At 39.9% G+C, this 16,507-nt stretch overlaps 1 protein-coding gene across 8 annotated transcripts in view; it reads left to right on the plus strand.

Moving 5' to 3' along the window:
• LOC115219031 (lethal(3)malignant brain tumor-like protein 3) overlaps window positions 1–16,507 on the plus strand; it is a 112,102-nt gene that overhangs the window by 59,050 nt on the left and 36,545 nt on the right. For 7 of the 8 annotated variants that reach the window (XM_029789075.2, XM_036509034.1, XM_029789076.2 and 4 more), the window contains exons 3-8: window positions 4,504–4,635; window positions 7,718–9,168; window positions 10,815–10,974; window positions 12,167–12,227; window positions 13,086–13,288; window positions 15,061–15,146. In XM_029789075.2, coding sequence (XP_029644935.1) covers window positions 4,504–4,635; window positions 7,718–9,168; window positions 10,815–10,974; window positions 12,167–12,227; window positions 13,086–13,288; window positions 15,061–15,146 — 2,093 coding nt within the window. The remainder of the gene's footprint in view (window positions 1–4,503; window positions 4,636–7,717; window positions 9,169–10,814; window positions 10,975–12,166; window positions 12,228–13,085; window positions 13,289–15,060; window positions 15,147–16,507) is intronic. The other variant, XM_036509035.1, reaches the window with a different exon arrangement.

Below are 16,507 nucleotides of genomic sequence, written 5' to 3' on the forward strand. Positions count from 1 at the left end.
AACATCCACTTTTCCATACTGGCATGGGTCGGATGGAGTTTATTGAGGCAGATTTTCTATGGCAAGATGTTCTTCCTGTTGCTAGCCCTCACTTGTTTCCAAGCAAAGTAATATTTCCCCGTGGCTAAATATGTTCTTGCAGAATACTGGAAATGAACAACACCACTTGTATGACAATGGCACTCATTTACAGCTATCACACGATAAGGAGACATGCACACAAAAATACACACATTGGGCTTCTTTTCAGTTTCCGTCTGCCAAATCCAATCACAAAGCTTTGGTTAACCTGGGCCTATAGTGGACATTTGCCCAAGGTTCCACACAGTAGGATTGAACCTGGAACCATGTGATTGTAAAGTGAGTTTTTTTTACCATGCAACCATGCCTATTCCTTCTTCTGGATAGAAAAGTAGCTTATCTTTAGTAACATTTAAAAGAAATCACTAAGAAAAATAGTGATTGTCTTTTAGAATTTTTATGTCTGCTTTTTCCATGCTGGCATGGGTTGGACAAAACTTCTTGACACAGGACTCTATAACCCATATTCTATGGTTAGATGCCCCTCCTGTTTTTATTTTTGTTTTTTTACAAGGTTTTCTGTTGGTTTTTGCATGTCAAGTCACTGAAACTGGAATATATTGTTTATGTAAGACAAGTGTCTCTAGTGCCATAGTGGTGTCAATGTAATGACACACGGAGACAAACATGCATGCACCTGTTTTACACACACCATGGACTTCTATGCAGTTTCTATATTCCAAATTTCACCCCCAAGCTGCTAGTCAACTCAAAACTATAGCAGAAATTTCTTCAAGGTGCTGTGTAGTAGGATTGAACTCAGTCATGCATAGTTGCAAAGTGAACAGAAGTGTTTGCACTTGCTTTAATATTGGTTTATAATTGAATATGTTTGTGTGCCGTGAGGAGTGAATGGTAATGTTTTTGATAGAGCTGTATATGACATGGCTAGAAGACCTGGCACCTATTTACGACAAACAGAACTGTAATATATATATATATATATATATATATATATATTATTAGTGAATTGAAGAAATGGAGTTGAACGAAGATTGAACAGAAATCCTTTTATTGCATTCTACACGTGTTTCGAAAGCCACAATTTACCAAATTCCGATTGAATAAGGAGACCATATTGTGTCTTTCTCTTCAGGAAGAAATAGGAATTCCGTTGGCAGAAAAAAAACAGAACAGAGGCGCAGCAAAACAAATCGAACGAGGAGGCATACATACATACACATATATACATATATATTTGAGTTTGTATGATTCTGTATAGATGACTATATTAATCAATGAAATTCCAACTTAGCCTGATTTCATGTTTTATTATTTACAATACTGAAATATACTAGTACTTTCATGTGTTTGGCAATCATCAGACACTAGAAAAAAATTCTTACCCAAAAAGTTTAGTAACATCATCATTAAAGATTTTATAACATTGTTGTAAAAAATAATCTTTTACAAACATTCACCTTTGCACTTCAAAAACTGTATTAAGTAATCTTCATAGACTTTCATATATATATATATATAATATAATATATAGGTGTAGGAGTGGCTGTGTGGTAAGTAGCTTGCTTACGAACCACATGATTCTGGGTTCAGTCCCACTGCGTGGCACCTTGGGCAAGTGTCTTCTGCTTGTGAGTGGGAAACTGAAAGAAGCCCGTCGTATATATGTATGTGTGTCTGTGTTTGTCACCCCAACATTGCTTGACAGCCGATGCTGGTGTGTTTACATCCCCGTAACTTAGCGGTTCGGCAAAAGAGACCGATAGAATAAGTACTAGGCTTACAAAGAATAAGTCCTGGGGTCGATTTGATTCGACTAAAGGCGGTGCTCCAGTATGGCTGCAGTCAAATGACTGAAACAAGTAAAAGAATAAAATAGTATATATGCATGCCACTCCATTGGTTATGATGATGAGAGTTCTAGTTGATTTGATTAGTGGAACAGCCTGCTCACGAGATTAATATACAAGTGGCTGAGCACTCCATGGACATGCGTACCCTTAATGTGGTTCACAGGGAGATTCAGTGTGACACAGAATGTGACAAGGTTGGCCCTTTGAATTACAGGTATTACTCATTTTAGCCAGCTGAGTGGATTGGAGCTTTGTGAAATAAAGTGTCTTGCTCAAGGACACAACACCCCTCCAGGAATTCTCGACCATATGACTGTTAACTGAATACCCTAACCACTAACCCATGCACCTTGTATTTGTGTGTATGTGTGTATCGATATCGCCGCTCCGACTGGCTTCTGTGCCGGTGGCACGTAAAAAGCACCATCCGATCGTGGCTGTTGCCAGCCTGGCCTGGCCTCCGTGCCGGTGGAATGTAAAAAGCACCATCCGATCGTGGCCGTTTGCCAGCCTCGTTTGGCACCTGTGCCGGTGGCACGTAAAAAGCACCCACTGCACTCACGGAGTGGTTGGCGTTAGGAAGGGCATCCAGCCGTAGAAACATTGCCAGATCAGACTGGGCCTGGTGCAGCCTTCTGGCTTCCCAGACCCCAGTTGAACCGTCCAACCCATGCCAGCATGGAAAGCAGATGCTAAACGATGATGATGATGATGATGAAAGTCAAGCTACAGGTATAAATTCAGGAATAAAACTAATATTGAAAAAGTTTAGAGATAGTCAAACGTATAATTCCCTTCAAGGTTCTAAGAACGATAGAACTTATTATTCATTGAATATCTCATCCTGTATTGACCAGATGTATTTGAGCAAATAAAAACGATCAATTGTGGTATATTATGCTTAAAGCCTTTAGCATTTTGCTTCATTTCATTGATAAACATTTCTGTTAAAGGTCAGTTTCTTTTGCTCTTCATATCTGGTCAGCTGTAAGGTTTTGTTGCTTTTACAAGTTAATGAAATGTCATGCTCCGCACCAGGCTGTGGACCAGTGAAAGAATACGTTTTGAAAAATTGCTACTAGTTTCTTTTGCTTAGGTTTGAAATTACAGGAGTATAAACAAACCAACACCACTAGTTTAAGTGGTGTTGGTGGTGGACTAACGTATGCATACCTGTGTGTGTACCGTTGGTGATTTTTTTTCCTCTGTCTTCCCTTCTCTGGATCTTTCCTTCTCCTATGTTTTCGACGAAGAGCTCCGCTCGAAATGTTGAACCCTCCTTCTTCCCTTCCTTTCTGAGCGTCCAGTAACACAGTACATGTTCCACGTCCTCGTGTTGTGTTTTTTGTGCTTTCATGTTTGGATTAACTATATATATATATATATTATATATATATATAATATATATATATATATATATATATATATATATATATTATATATATATATATATATATACATACACACACACACACACAGTGGCGGTGCATCACTTAGTGGTTAGAGTATCAGTATTATGATCATAAGATTGTGGTTTCAATTCCTGGACCGGGCGACATGTTGTGTTCTTGAGCAAAACACTTCATTTCATGTTGCTCCAGTCCACTCAGCTGCCAAAAACGAGTAACGCTGCAATGGACTGGCATCCTGTCCATCTGGGGAGCACATATGCCATTGACACCAGGAAACTGGGCCCATGAGCCTGGCTAGGCTTTAAAAGGGCGCATTTATTATTATATATATATACACACAGGTTTGGCTAAATATGAAACATCATGAAAATTGTTCAAACTGAAGTCCTTCTTGAGCAACACATTTTTCCATTCGAGTCAATACAGAATTACAAATAGTATTTATAAAATTTTGATTTACTGTCGGCTGACTTTTGGCCAACTTCTTAACAATGCATCTATGCCTTTGCCTATATTTGTTTATATCAGTGATACCGCAAACTTATTTTGTTGCAGAATGCTTATGTGATTTTTCCAAAAATTCTGAGTCTCACATCTATATTTGTTGGGAGATTTGGCTGTTATTTTTAGCAGATTAACTATTTACTCTTTTACTTGTTTCAGTCATTTGACCGCGGCCATGCTGGAGCACCGCCTTTAGTTGAGCAAATCGACCCCGGGACTTATTCTTTGTAAGCCCAGTACTTATTCTATCGGCCTCTTTTGCCGAACCGCTAAGTGACGGGGACGTAAACACACCAGCATCGGTTGTCAAGCAATGCTAGGGGGACAAACACAGACACACAAACACACACATATATATATATATATATATATACGACGGGCTTCTTTCAGTTTCCGTCTACCAAATCCACTCACAAGGCATTGGTCGGCCCGGGGCTATAGCAGAAGACACCTGCCCAAGATGCCACGCAGTGGGACTGAACCCCGGAACCATGTGGTTGGTTAGAAAGCTACTTACCACACAGCCACTCCTTAAGTTGTAGTTATTTACCAAACACTTACAGCTCTGTACCCATATTCTCTCTGCATTGCTTGCATCTTCTTGGCTCTCATAATAAATCTGATTCATTCCCATCTACTTTCTTCTTGCCAATTGTTATATTTCAAGTTTCATCCTTGTTGTTTTTTTTCAGGTGTGATCAATGTGAAAACTGCAGGGATGCAAGGTGACAACCAGGCAGCAGCAGCAGCTGCAGCTGCTGCAGCACTAGGGATCAGACCTGCTGCAACCAGTGCACTACCAGCCACTGTCACCATGGTGAAGGGTAATTATCAGTGTCTAATACTTTTGCCTCTCTTTCTCACTTGTCGGTCTCTTCATTTTCTGCTTCTCATCCTTATCTTTTATTATTCTCTCTCACCTCCTCTTTTTCATCTCACTTTCATTTTTTCATCTACTCTCCTTCTTTCGCCTCGCTTTCCTTCTTTTGCCTCGCTTTCCTTCTTTGGCCTCGCTTTCCTTCTTTCGCCTCGCTTTCCTTCTTTCGCCTCGCTTTCCTTCTTTCGCCTCGCTTTCCTTCTTTTGCCTCGCTTTCCTTCTTTTGCCTCGCTTTCCTTCTTTCGCCTCGCTTTCCTTCTTTCGCCTCGCTTTCTTTTTTTCGCCTCGCTTTCCTTCTTTCGCCTCGCTTTCCTTCTTTCGCCTCGCTTTCATTTTTTCGCCTCACTTTCCTTCTTTCGCCTCGCTTTCCTTCTTTCGCCTCGCTTTCCTTCTTTCGCCTCGCTTTCCTTCTTTCGCCTCGCTTTCCTTCTTTCGCCTCGCTTTCCTTCTTTCGCCTCGCTTTCCTTCTTTCGCCTCGCTTTCCTTCTTTCGCCTCGCTTTCCTTCTTTCGCCTCGCTTTCCTTCTTTCGCCTCGCTTTCCTTCTTTCGCCTCGCTTTCCTTCTTTCGCCTCGCTTTCTTTTTTTCGCCTTGCTTTCTTTTTTTCGCCTCACTTTCCTTCTTTCGCCTCGCTTTCCTTCTTTCGCCTCGCTTTCTTTTTTCGCCTCGCTTTCTTTTTTTCGCCTCGCTTTCCTTCTTTCGCCTCGCTTTCCTTCTTTCGCCTCGCTTTCCTTCTTTCGCCTCGCTTTCCTTCTTTCGCCTCGCTTTCCTTCTTTCGTCTCGCTTTCCTTCTTTCGTCTCGCTTTCTTTTGCCTCACTCTCCTTTCGCCTCACTTTCCTTCTTTCGTCTCACTTTCCTTCTTTCGTCTCACTTTCCTTCTCTCTCTCTCTTCTCTCTCTCTCTCTCTCTCTCTCTATATATATATATATTATATATATATATATATATATATATATATATATATATATCTTGTTTTAGATACATGTCAGCCGGATTGAGCAGACTTGTTGACTTTTATTTAATCACTGTCATTTCTAGGACTGCATTATCAAATATGTTCTTCTTTTTCTAAGACAATAGAGTAAAAATTCATTATTAGCGACAGAAACTGTTTTAGTGCAAGATAGCATTCTGTATATCTTACTAAACGTGGTCATACTGTATGTAGAAAACTCGCAGTTTTGTGATTTTTTTTTTTTTGTTATATCCACGTTAAGATATACATGAAGCTTACAGTAGAGTGAAATATGAGGGCGATTTGGCAGCTTCTTCTCGCACGCCTACTGACCGCCTAGATATTCTTGACGGCTCATAAAACTCTGTAAAACCATATTAGAGTGAGGTTGGGTGGATAGCAGCATATTATGAAGAAACGTGTTTTGAATGTGTGTGTGTGTGTTTTTTTTTTAAAGATAGAAAACTTTTTAAAGCCAGCATTATTTATTTCCCTTCCACTTTCATGCTGCAACGCTTATTTCCCCTTTCTTTTAAGAAGGTTGCATCACTTATTTCCCTTCGTAATCGACACTTCATAAGATTTCAATTTTGGCCATTTTTCTGTAAAATTCAACAGCAAAGGAATTAATTTAGAAATTTCCTCAAAATTTCTTGCCGATATATGTATATATATATATGGTAGGAAGTTTGCTTCCCAGCCACCCATGTGGTTCTGGGTTTCAGTCCCACTGCTTGGCACATTGGGCAAGTGTCTTTTATTATAGCCCTGATCTGATCAAAGCCTTGTGAGTGGATTTTGGTAGACAGAAACTGAAAGAAGGCGGTGAGCTGGCAGAAACGTTAGCAAGTCGGGCGAAATGCTTAGTGGTATTTCGTCTGCCGTTACGTTCTGAGTTCAAATTCCGCTGAGGTCGACTTTGCCTTTCATCCTTTCAGGGTCGATTAAATAAGTACCAGTTATGCACTGGGGTTGATATAATTGACTTAATCCGTTTGTCTGTCCTTGTTTGTCCTCTCTGTGTTTAGCCCCTTGAGGGCAATAAAGAAATAAGAAACTGAAAGAAGCCTCAGTTTGTGTGTGTGTGTCCTCCACCACTGCTTGACAACTGGTGTTGGTTTGTTTACATCCCTGTGACTCAGCGATTTGGCAAAAGAAGACTGATGGAATAGGTATCAGGCTTACTAGAAATAACAGCTAGCTCTAGCTGAGCCTTCCTTGTTGGTTTGAGGGTATAGGAGTAGAAAGAAACAATTGAAAAGCAGCCATTCTTATCATCATCATCATTTAGCATCTAATTTTCTATGCTTGCATGGGTCAGTTAGAATGTGTTGAACCAGATTTTCTATGGCCAGATGCCTTACCTGTCATCAACTCTGACTTGTTTCTAAGCAAGGTAATATTTCCCAATTGCCAGATGGATTTTTCATGGAAGACTGGAAACAAACAACCTTGCTGTATTATGATGATGATGAATGATGTTTATTTACAACCATCACATGTGTGATGCCTAGACAAGGACACACACACACACACACACACACACACACACACACACACACACACACACACACACACATGTGTGCATGTATAACACACTTCTTTCAGTTTCTGCCCCTTAACCCTTTCGTTACTGTATTTATTTTGAGATGCTCTGTGTTTCTTTCAATCACTTTAAATATAACATCGAATTAAGTAAGTAAATTAACATCGTTATCATTAAGCTAGTGTTAGGAACATAAATTGTGACTAAGATTTTGTGGAAGATTCTAATTCAAAACTTATGAAAACAAAACATTTGTACTCAGAACCAGAGCCTGTTTCAGCTGGGTTGGTAACGAAAGGGTTAAGGCTTTGGTCGACTCAGGGATATAGTAGAAGATACATATCCTAAGTGTTGCATAGTGGGACTGAACCCAAGACCACCTTCTTAACTACACTTCCTTGCCGGCACCAAAATTGAATATTTACAAAATTCTAATAATACTATATGAGAACTGAAGAAACAAAAAATTCCCTCTTATGTAATAAAACTGAAGCCTAATTTTTCTTTTCTTTATTTTTCTTCTCGGCAGGTCATATTGGTAACATAGGAAATCTAATCAGTCCAGTTGGAACGTCCCAAGTTGCCACCTTGCCACCAGGTGTCACTCTGCCACTGAAGATATCCAATGCGCAAGCTCTTCAGTTCCGTGCTCCTAGCATTATGTCATCCAATGCTGCTATGCAAAACTCGCTTACTGTGAAGCAGGGGCAGGCTGTGACAGTTGGCATGGCACCAAACCGTCACGCTGTTGCTGCAGCCCAGCATGGACCACAGCCGATTCGGATTCAGCCAGACATGTCTGGAGTGACCCATGTTAGTCACACACTGGTTCCCGCCATCATGCAGACCGTGAATTCCACTTCTCAGTCAACGATGACCGCCAACCTTGTTCAAGCTGTGCCGGCTACTATGAAACAGGCCAACAACGAGAGTAAGGACAAACTGCAGGAAATGTCAAAGGTCTCGATATCGTCGTCTGTAACTGCACACACGCTTCCGATCACAGTTACGTCTGTTCCGATACAGATGACCTCCAAGCATCTTGTCACCAGTAGCAACAGTTTACCTGTCCATAAGCTGGCCAATGCAAACACAGCTACTGCTCATATGGTTCCCAGTTGCACTTTGGCAACCGGACACAAAAAGCCCTCCACGACGGCAACTCATGTTCACATGCTTCCTAATGTCCCCACCACAAACCACCCATCCATCCATATGGTTCCTGTAAGTAGTACCACTACTTTTGCGCTGAACAATTCAACTGCCCCCTCCATAAGAATGATTGGCCCGGCTGCTACGACACCCATTCACGTTGTGACCACGCTAACAACGACGGCCCCTGTAATGAGGGTGGCTTCTTCGATCGCTTCCACTTCTGCCAACACCAAGAAGTTGTCCACCATTCCGTCGCTGCAGGGAGCAGTCAACAGCAGCTCTGCTGCCACCCCACTTCAAATGGTTCATCCAGGATCTGCTTCTGTTCCTATGCAAATAGTTACCTCGCTCTCCAACCCCATCATTGCAACAATGTCCCAGCCGTCCCAACAGCAACAACAACAGCAACAGCAGCAGCAGCAACAACAACAACAGCCACAACCACAGCCTCAGCTGCAGGCTCAACCTCAGTCCCAGCCCCAACAGCCCCAACTCCAACTCCAGCCGCCCCCGCCACCACCACCACCACCTCCACCACCAGCTCAAGTCCAGCTACATCCACAGGCCCAAACCCAAATCCAAACTTCTGTTCAGGTCCAATCCCAGAACCCAGTCCAAGTCCAGCCTCCTCAATCTCAGACTCAGGCCCAGCCAGATACCACGACGGACATACCACCCAAAGCTGCTGACACTGGCGGGAGTGTAGCTGACAAAGTGGAAGAGCTCACTCCTGGTCCCAAAATAAAGATTGAACCTGACAATGACCCAGTCAACAGCCTTGACTGGGAAAATGGTATAGCCACGCTTCCAGGTAGCAATATAAAGGTGAGGCAAATCAGAAACCTTTGATTATCACTTGCTGTTATTATGATTATTATTGTTGTTATGATTATTATTATTATATTTGTTGTTATGGTTATTGTTGTTGTTGTTGTTATTAAGGGGGTGAACTGACAGAATCGTTATCATGCTGGGCAAAATGCTTAGCAGTATTTCATCCGTATGTGGAGATTTAATGATGATTATGACAATATATGGTGTGTTTACGTCCCCGTCACTTAGCGGTTCGGCAAAAAGAGACCGATAGAATAAGTACTAAAAGGTGGTGCTCCAGCATGGCCGCAGTCAAATGACTGAAACAAGTAAAAGAGTAAAAAAGAGTAAAAGAGTATATATATTGTTTTTCCCATAAATAATGTGGTTTTTTTATACTTCTTTTAGTTTTCAAAATGAAGATAAACAAAGTTCTTTTCTTAATCTGAAATATACTCCCCTTTACTTTCTGCACTGCTCTTCCATCTATCTGGTTGACTTGCAAGGCCTCTCTTCCAAAATTCACTTGTCTGTGACGAAAAATACTTCTCCAGTACTTTTCTGACCTCATCTATAGAATTCTTATTTTTCCTGTCCAAATCATTTTGAAGACTGTGGAATAAATGAAAATCAGATAGACCAATGACTGGTGAATATTGTGGGTGGGGCAGCGTTTCCCATTCAAACAGCTCCAGTCTTCGGAATTTCATCCTTGCTGTATGTGGCCGAAAACTATCCTGATAGAAAAACACCTTTTGTCTTGAAACCAAAGGTGATTGTTTTTCTGAAGTTCCTCAATTTGCTCGCAGTAGATCTCCTTTGTTATCGTTTGGTTTGGGCTTAAAAGTTCAAATGGACTAAACCGTTCATATTCCACGAAACAGATAACATACCTTACGTGGGTGAAGACCTCCTTTAGCCTGGGTTGCCAGTGTTTCTCCTTTCCCTATCCACTGTCTTCAGTGCTTAATGTTTTTTGAGAACCCATTTCTCATCACCAGTCACTATTTGGTCCAAAAATGGCTCATTTGTGAGACGTAACAGCAAAGAACACACATTCACTCTCTGCAAGTGATTAGACTCGGAAAGTTTGTGAGGAACCCATTGATCCAATGTGCTGATTTTTCCAATGTCATGCAGGTGTTGATGAGTGGTTGAATGACCAAATCCAAGCTTCTCTTCTAGTTCCTCAACAGTTATGATGGAATTTTGTTCCACCACGGTTTGCAGGACATCCTCATCGAATTCTACAGGATGTCAGGGGACTGAGATGCCTAGTGGTTTGCTGTGGTGGAAAAGACACATCACAATGCTAAGTAAAAATGTGGTTGACCTGGTATACAGGCTTATCCCTTGCAACCCTCTCCAGCTGAGTGTCCCTAATCTTGCAGGCTCGTAAGTGCTGGTGCCATGTCAAAAGCACCTGTACCGGTGCTGTGTAAAAGGCACCCAATACACTCTGTAAAGTGGTTGGTGTTAGGAAGGGCATCCAGCCGTAGAGACCGTGCCAAAACATACAAGGAACCTGAACTGCCCTTCAGCTGGTCAGCTCCTGTCAAACCGTCCAACCCATGCCAGCATGGAAAACACATGTTAAATTATGAGGATGATATATATATACATATATTAAATGTCTCTTTTTTTTTTGTATGTAATAGTTTCAATGGAATGAATTCGGCATAATGGAAATTGTAAAAGACAGTGATCTCGAGTGTGTTGAGACGATGGAGACTAGCAGTGACCCAGGTAGTGCTGACAGTGCCTATACAGACACTAGCAGCAAACCAGATTCCAGTACAACGAACCCTGAATGTAACGGTATGTAATGTTCCATATCTTGAATTTAAAAATTTTTTATCTGTCTTGTTATTGGACTGCAGTTATGTCATGGAACTACCTCAAAAGATTTAGTGGAACAAATTAACTCTAGCATTTATCTTAAAATTTGGTATTTATTTTATCAGTTTCTTATTGACCACTAAATTACAGGTGATGAAAACATGCCAACACTGGTTGTCAAACCTTGGCGGACACACGTACACACACACATATAAACACGAACACACACACAAACACACACACACACAAGCACATGTACACACACACACACACCCACAAGTGTCTGCGCACACAAGTGCCCACACACAAGTGCATGCACACACAAGTGCACGTGCACATATAAACACTCACAAGCACACACACATAAACAAACACGCACTCAGACACACACGGACACAAACACATGCACATAAGCATGAATGCACACATGAATGAACATGCAATGCATATACACATACATGCACATAAACACAAACATGCACATAAATGCACACAATGCACGCAAAAGCACGCATACACATAAACGCACACACACATGCTTGAAGACATACACATGCGTAAACACATGTAAACATACAGACATGTAAGCACACACACACATGACAAGCTTCCATACAGTTTCTATCTACTGAATTCATTCACAAGGCATTGGTTGACTCAGGACTATAACAAAAGACACTTGCCCAAGATACTGTCCTATGGAACTGAACTCAAAACCATGTGGTTATAAAGCTTACTTCTTAACCACTCATGCCTTTTTTCCTATTACATATAGTAGAGAATAATTTAGTAGTCATGTAGTATTTTAGTGAAGTATAATGAAGTCTACAATGGTTAAGTAACATATTTGTATCAGCAGCAGAGGTGGTTGACCAAACAAATCTGTAACATTTTGAAGTTCATTCTATGAGTTTCTTTTAGTCTTCTGTTATGTAACTTTGGGGTCAGTCCAACTGCTATGATAAGGCTTATATTTGGGTAATAAAACCATGAGCTTAATATATTATGTATTTGAAAACTGGACTTAAACTGAGTACAGTGATACAGTTTTATGATAATTTATGATGATTTTTGGTCCTGTAGTAATTTTGGTAGTAGTAGTTTTGGCACATCCATGTTATTAATCACAAATTGTATTAAGTTTTAAGACTGTTCTCTTTATTCTCTCCAGATTTGAGTAAATGCTCAAGGAAAGATGGCAGTGAGAATTGCCAGTGTTCAAATTGTAAATAGTAAGTATTACATAAAACAAACCTTATGACCATTTTGTGCTTTCTTACAAAATGCCATGGAGGAAAAAAAAAGTATATATCCTCCATGGTTAGAAGTAGTCCGGGAAAGTTTGGATTTGAATCAAGTCAAAATAGTATCCTTTTCCCATCTGTGATTGGCCTACACACACACACACATATACCTTGTTTCAGTCATGAGACTGTGGCCATGTAGGGGCATCGCCTTGAATTTTAGTTTAATGAATTGACACCAGTACTTATTTTTTTAAAACCTGGTAGTTATTCTTTTAGTCTCTTTTGCCGAACCACTGTTATGGGACATAAACAAACCAACACTGGTTGTCAAGCAGTGATGGGAGATACACACTCACACATACACACATACATATACACACAGAGGTGTAGGCGTGGTTGTGTGATGAAGAACTTTGGTTCCCAACTATATTGTTTTGGGTTCAGTCCCACTGTCTGGAACTTTGAGCACATATCTACTTACCCCTGGACTGACCAAAGCTTCGTGAGTATATTTGATAGATGGAAGAAAAAATCCCGTTGTTTTATAGTTGGTGTTCGGAAGGGCATCCATCTGTAAAAGCCAAGCTAAAACAGACAGTAGTGCTTGATACAGTTTCCCTGGCTTGCCAGCATGGAAGACGGATGTTAAAATGATGATGTTGGTGGTGGTGTGCCTGTTGTTTGGCCCATGCGAGCATAGAAAAAGTGGACATTCAAACGATGATGAAACTGGAAAAATTAAGTAAATATGCAACAAAAACAAAACCATATATGTATTTTCAAAATATTAAAAAAAAAAGTTTTTCTAAATGCTTGTTTTTATTTTTTATTTTCTTTTAACAGCAAACTCAAACGCTCCATATCAGAAAAGGATGAATGTTTAGAGAGGAAGAAGAAACGAAAGCTGGTTCTAAGTCAGGGCAACGCATGCGATAATAATAATAAGCAAGCTGTCATAAAGTGTGACAGTAACTGCAAACAGCCTGTTGTTGTCAAACAAGAGAAAGTAGAGGAAGAGGTGAAGAAGCCTATTACTGCCATAGCTGGTATGTTTTAAAGCATTGATATTGATTTTTATATATATTTTATTAATAATACACATAGGTTTGGTTGTGTGGTAAGAAGTCTGCTTCACAGCAACTTGGTTTTGGGTATAAAAGTATTTGAAGCCGTGAGCTGGTAGAATCGTTAGCATGCTGGGTGTATTTTGTCCATCTTTGCTTTTGAGTTCAAATTCTGCCATGGTTGACTTTGCCTTTCATCCTTTTGGGGTTGATAAAATAAGTACCTATTTCTTTACTACACACAAGGGGCTAAACACAGAGAGGACAAACAAGGACAGACAAACGGATTAAGTCGATTACATTGACCCCAGTGTGTAACTAGTACTTATTTAATCCACCCCGAAAGGATGAAAGGCAAAGTCGACCTCAGCAGAATTTGAACTCAGAATGTAACAGCAGACGAAATACCTATTTCTTTACTAGGACAAACAAGGACAGACAAACGGATTAAGTCGATTATATCAACCCCAGTGTGTAAACTAGTACTTATTTAATCAACCCCAAAAGGATGAAAGGCAAAGTCGACCTCGGCAGAATTTGAACTCAGAACGTAGCGGCAGACAAAATACCACTAAGCATTTTGGCCAGCGTGCTAACGATTCTGCCCATTTGCCGCCTTAAAATTGGGTTGATGTGGGCGATTTAATCTCTCTTGAACTTGCTGGCCTTATTTCAAAATTTGAAACCAATATCTACAGTATTTAAATACAAGCTATTACTAGTTTCATGCTGTGGAAACCTAATAAACTGGCAATCTGATATATCAAACTTTGTGTTTCCAAGGCAATGCTGGCATCGGCCACGTTTAGATGGTGCTTTTTACATGCCACCGGCACAGGTATCACAACTACAATTTCCATTTGATTTTTGTTTTGATGTTGATGTACTTGACTCAATAGGTCTCTCCATGCACAATCTTGCAGACTCAAATATATGCATTAATATATAAGGCCTAGCCAGTTTATCTCATTTTTTTACCGCATGAAACTAATAGTAGCTCATATTCAAATCCTATGTGTATCAAATGATTATTATCTCTCACTGGATGGAGTACATTTTTTTTTCTTTATCCCACTAATAATAGAATGATAAATTATATATCCCCTCCCTTCGGGTTTTGCAATCTTGTAAGATGTATGGTGACCACAATAGTGGCAAGATAAAAACATAGCTATTTGGCTTGCGACCATGAGTTTAATTCCCGGTGGTGTGTTGTGTCCTTGAGCAAGACACTTTATTTCACATTGCTCCATTCCACTCAGCTGGCAAAAATGAGTAGTACCTGTATTTCAAACGCCAATCTTGTCACGTTCTGTGTCATGATGAATCTCCCTCAGAACTATGTTAAGGGTTCATGTGTCTGTTGAGTGCTCAGCAACTTGCACATTAATTTCATGAGCAGGCTGTCATCATAATTGAGTGTGTATCTTCATCATTTTACATCTGTGTTCCATGCTGGCATGGGTTGGACGGTTTGACAGGATCTGATAGATTAAAGGACTGCACCAGGCTCCATTGTTTATTTGATATGATTTATACATTCAGAAGCCCTTTCTAATACCAGTCACTTTACAGAGTATACTGGGTGCTTTTTTTCATTTCACCAACACTAGTAGAGTTGCCATGCAGCTTGCAAGACTGTGATCCCCATGTGAAGAGTAAGAGCTTTATGTTAGGGGAATGAGGAGTAGAGAAGTGTAAAGTACGAGAGAAAGTGTAATATTTCATCTACATTTTTTTCTTCTTGTTTTTAGCTGGAAAGAAATCAAAAGTTTTTACCTGGGCTCAGTATTTGGATCAAGAGAATGCTGTAGGGGCACCGACCAAACTTTTTAAAGAGGTAAGCTTTTGATGTACTTCAATCCTGTAGCATTTAAACCAACCATATCAAGTTCAAATAACTTCCTATTTTATGTTCTAACCAGCCAAACCCAGCCTTTTAACCCTTTTGTTACCAACCTAGCTGAAACTGGCTCTGGCTCTTTAGTATAAATGTTTTGTTTTCATAAGTTTTGAATTCAAATCTTCCACCAAATCTGAGTCACAATTTATGTTCCTAACACTAGCTTAATGATAACGATGTTATTTTACTAAATTCTTTGTTATATTTAAAATAATTAGAAGAAACACAGAGCATCTCAAAATAAATACGGTAACGAAAGGGTTAAATCTACCCTACAATGTCATTTTAAAAATAAACAGTCATATCAAAATCTTGAAGCTATGAGATAACGCATAATTAATAATTTGAAACAATATGAATAAATAAGCATTACATTTGATAGAATAATCAGAATGCTGAAGTGTTAATACTCTTCTTCATATTTATGGAACCACCTTATCACCATGTCAAGACGCAATTCTTTTGACAATCTAGGTTATTAACTTCGTCTCCTGTTATATTTCTGTCTCTATTCTGTTTCCATTAGTCTCTCTCTGAATGTCTTCAACTATCAAATTTTATTCACCTGCTACATATCATTTGGTTAAGTTTGAACTGTGGATCTTTCTTAACAGAAATGCTAGTCATGTACTTGAAATTTGATTCAATTAAGTAAACCTCTTGCTTCTAAATCAGTGGCCTTATGATAACAGGAGTTGACTTTCTTGCTGAAGGGTGATAAGATTTTTAGAAATTTTTATCTTGTCTAGATGGATATCGGAATTTGTGCTGCACTGTGTGTCAGTGTTCTGAAGAGGTTTGAAGAATGTTGAAGGACATTTTGAGCATCTGAGAGATTGAACATTGTCTGTTTCTGATGTACATAAGCAATATGATGGGACGATAGAAATTTAAATGTAACAAAATGTCTTAAAAGAAATTTAAAGTGCCTACGTGATAACTGTAAACCTACTTTTGGGCCACCCTGTACATACATGCATACACACACACACGACTGGCTTCTTAGAATTTTCATCCACCAATCCCCTCACAAACCTTTGGTTTGCCTGGAACTGTAGTATATATTTCTTTACTACCCACAAGGGGCTAAACATAGAGGGCACAAACAAGGACAGACAAAGGGATTGAAAAGATTACATCGACCCCAGTGCAAAACTGGTACTTTATTTATCGACCCTGAAAGGATGAAAGGCAAAGTGGACCTCGGCGGAATTTGAACTCAGAACGTAATGACAGATGAATTACCGCTAAGCATTTCGCCCTTGTAACTGTAGTATAAGACATTTGTACCCAAGGTG

This window comes from Octopus sinensis, linkage group LG14 (assembly GCF_006345805.1).
Source record: "Octopus sinensis linkage group LG14, ASM634580v1, whole genome shotgun sequence".
Taxonomy (NCBI): domain Eukaryota; kingdom Metazoa; phylum Mollusca; class Cephalopoda; order Octopoda; family Octopodidae; genus Octopus; species Octopus sinensis.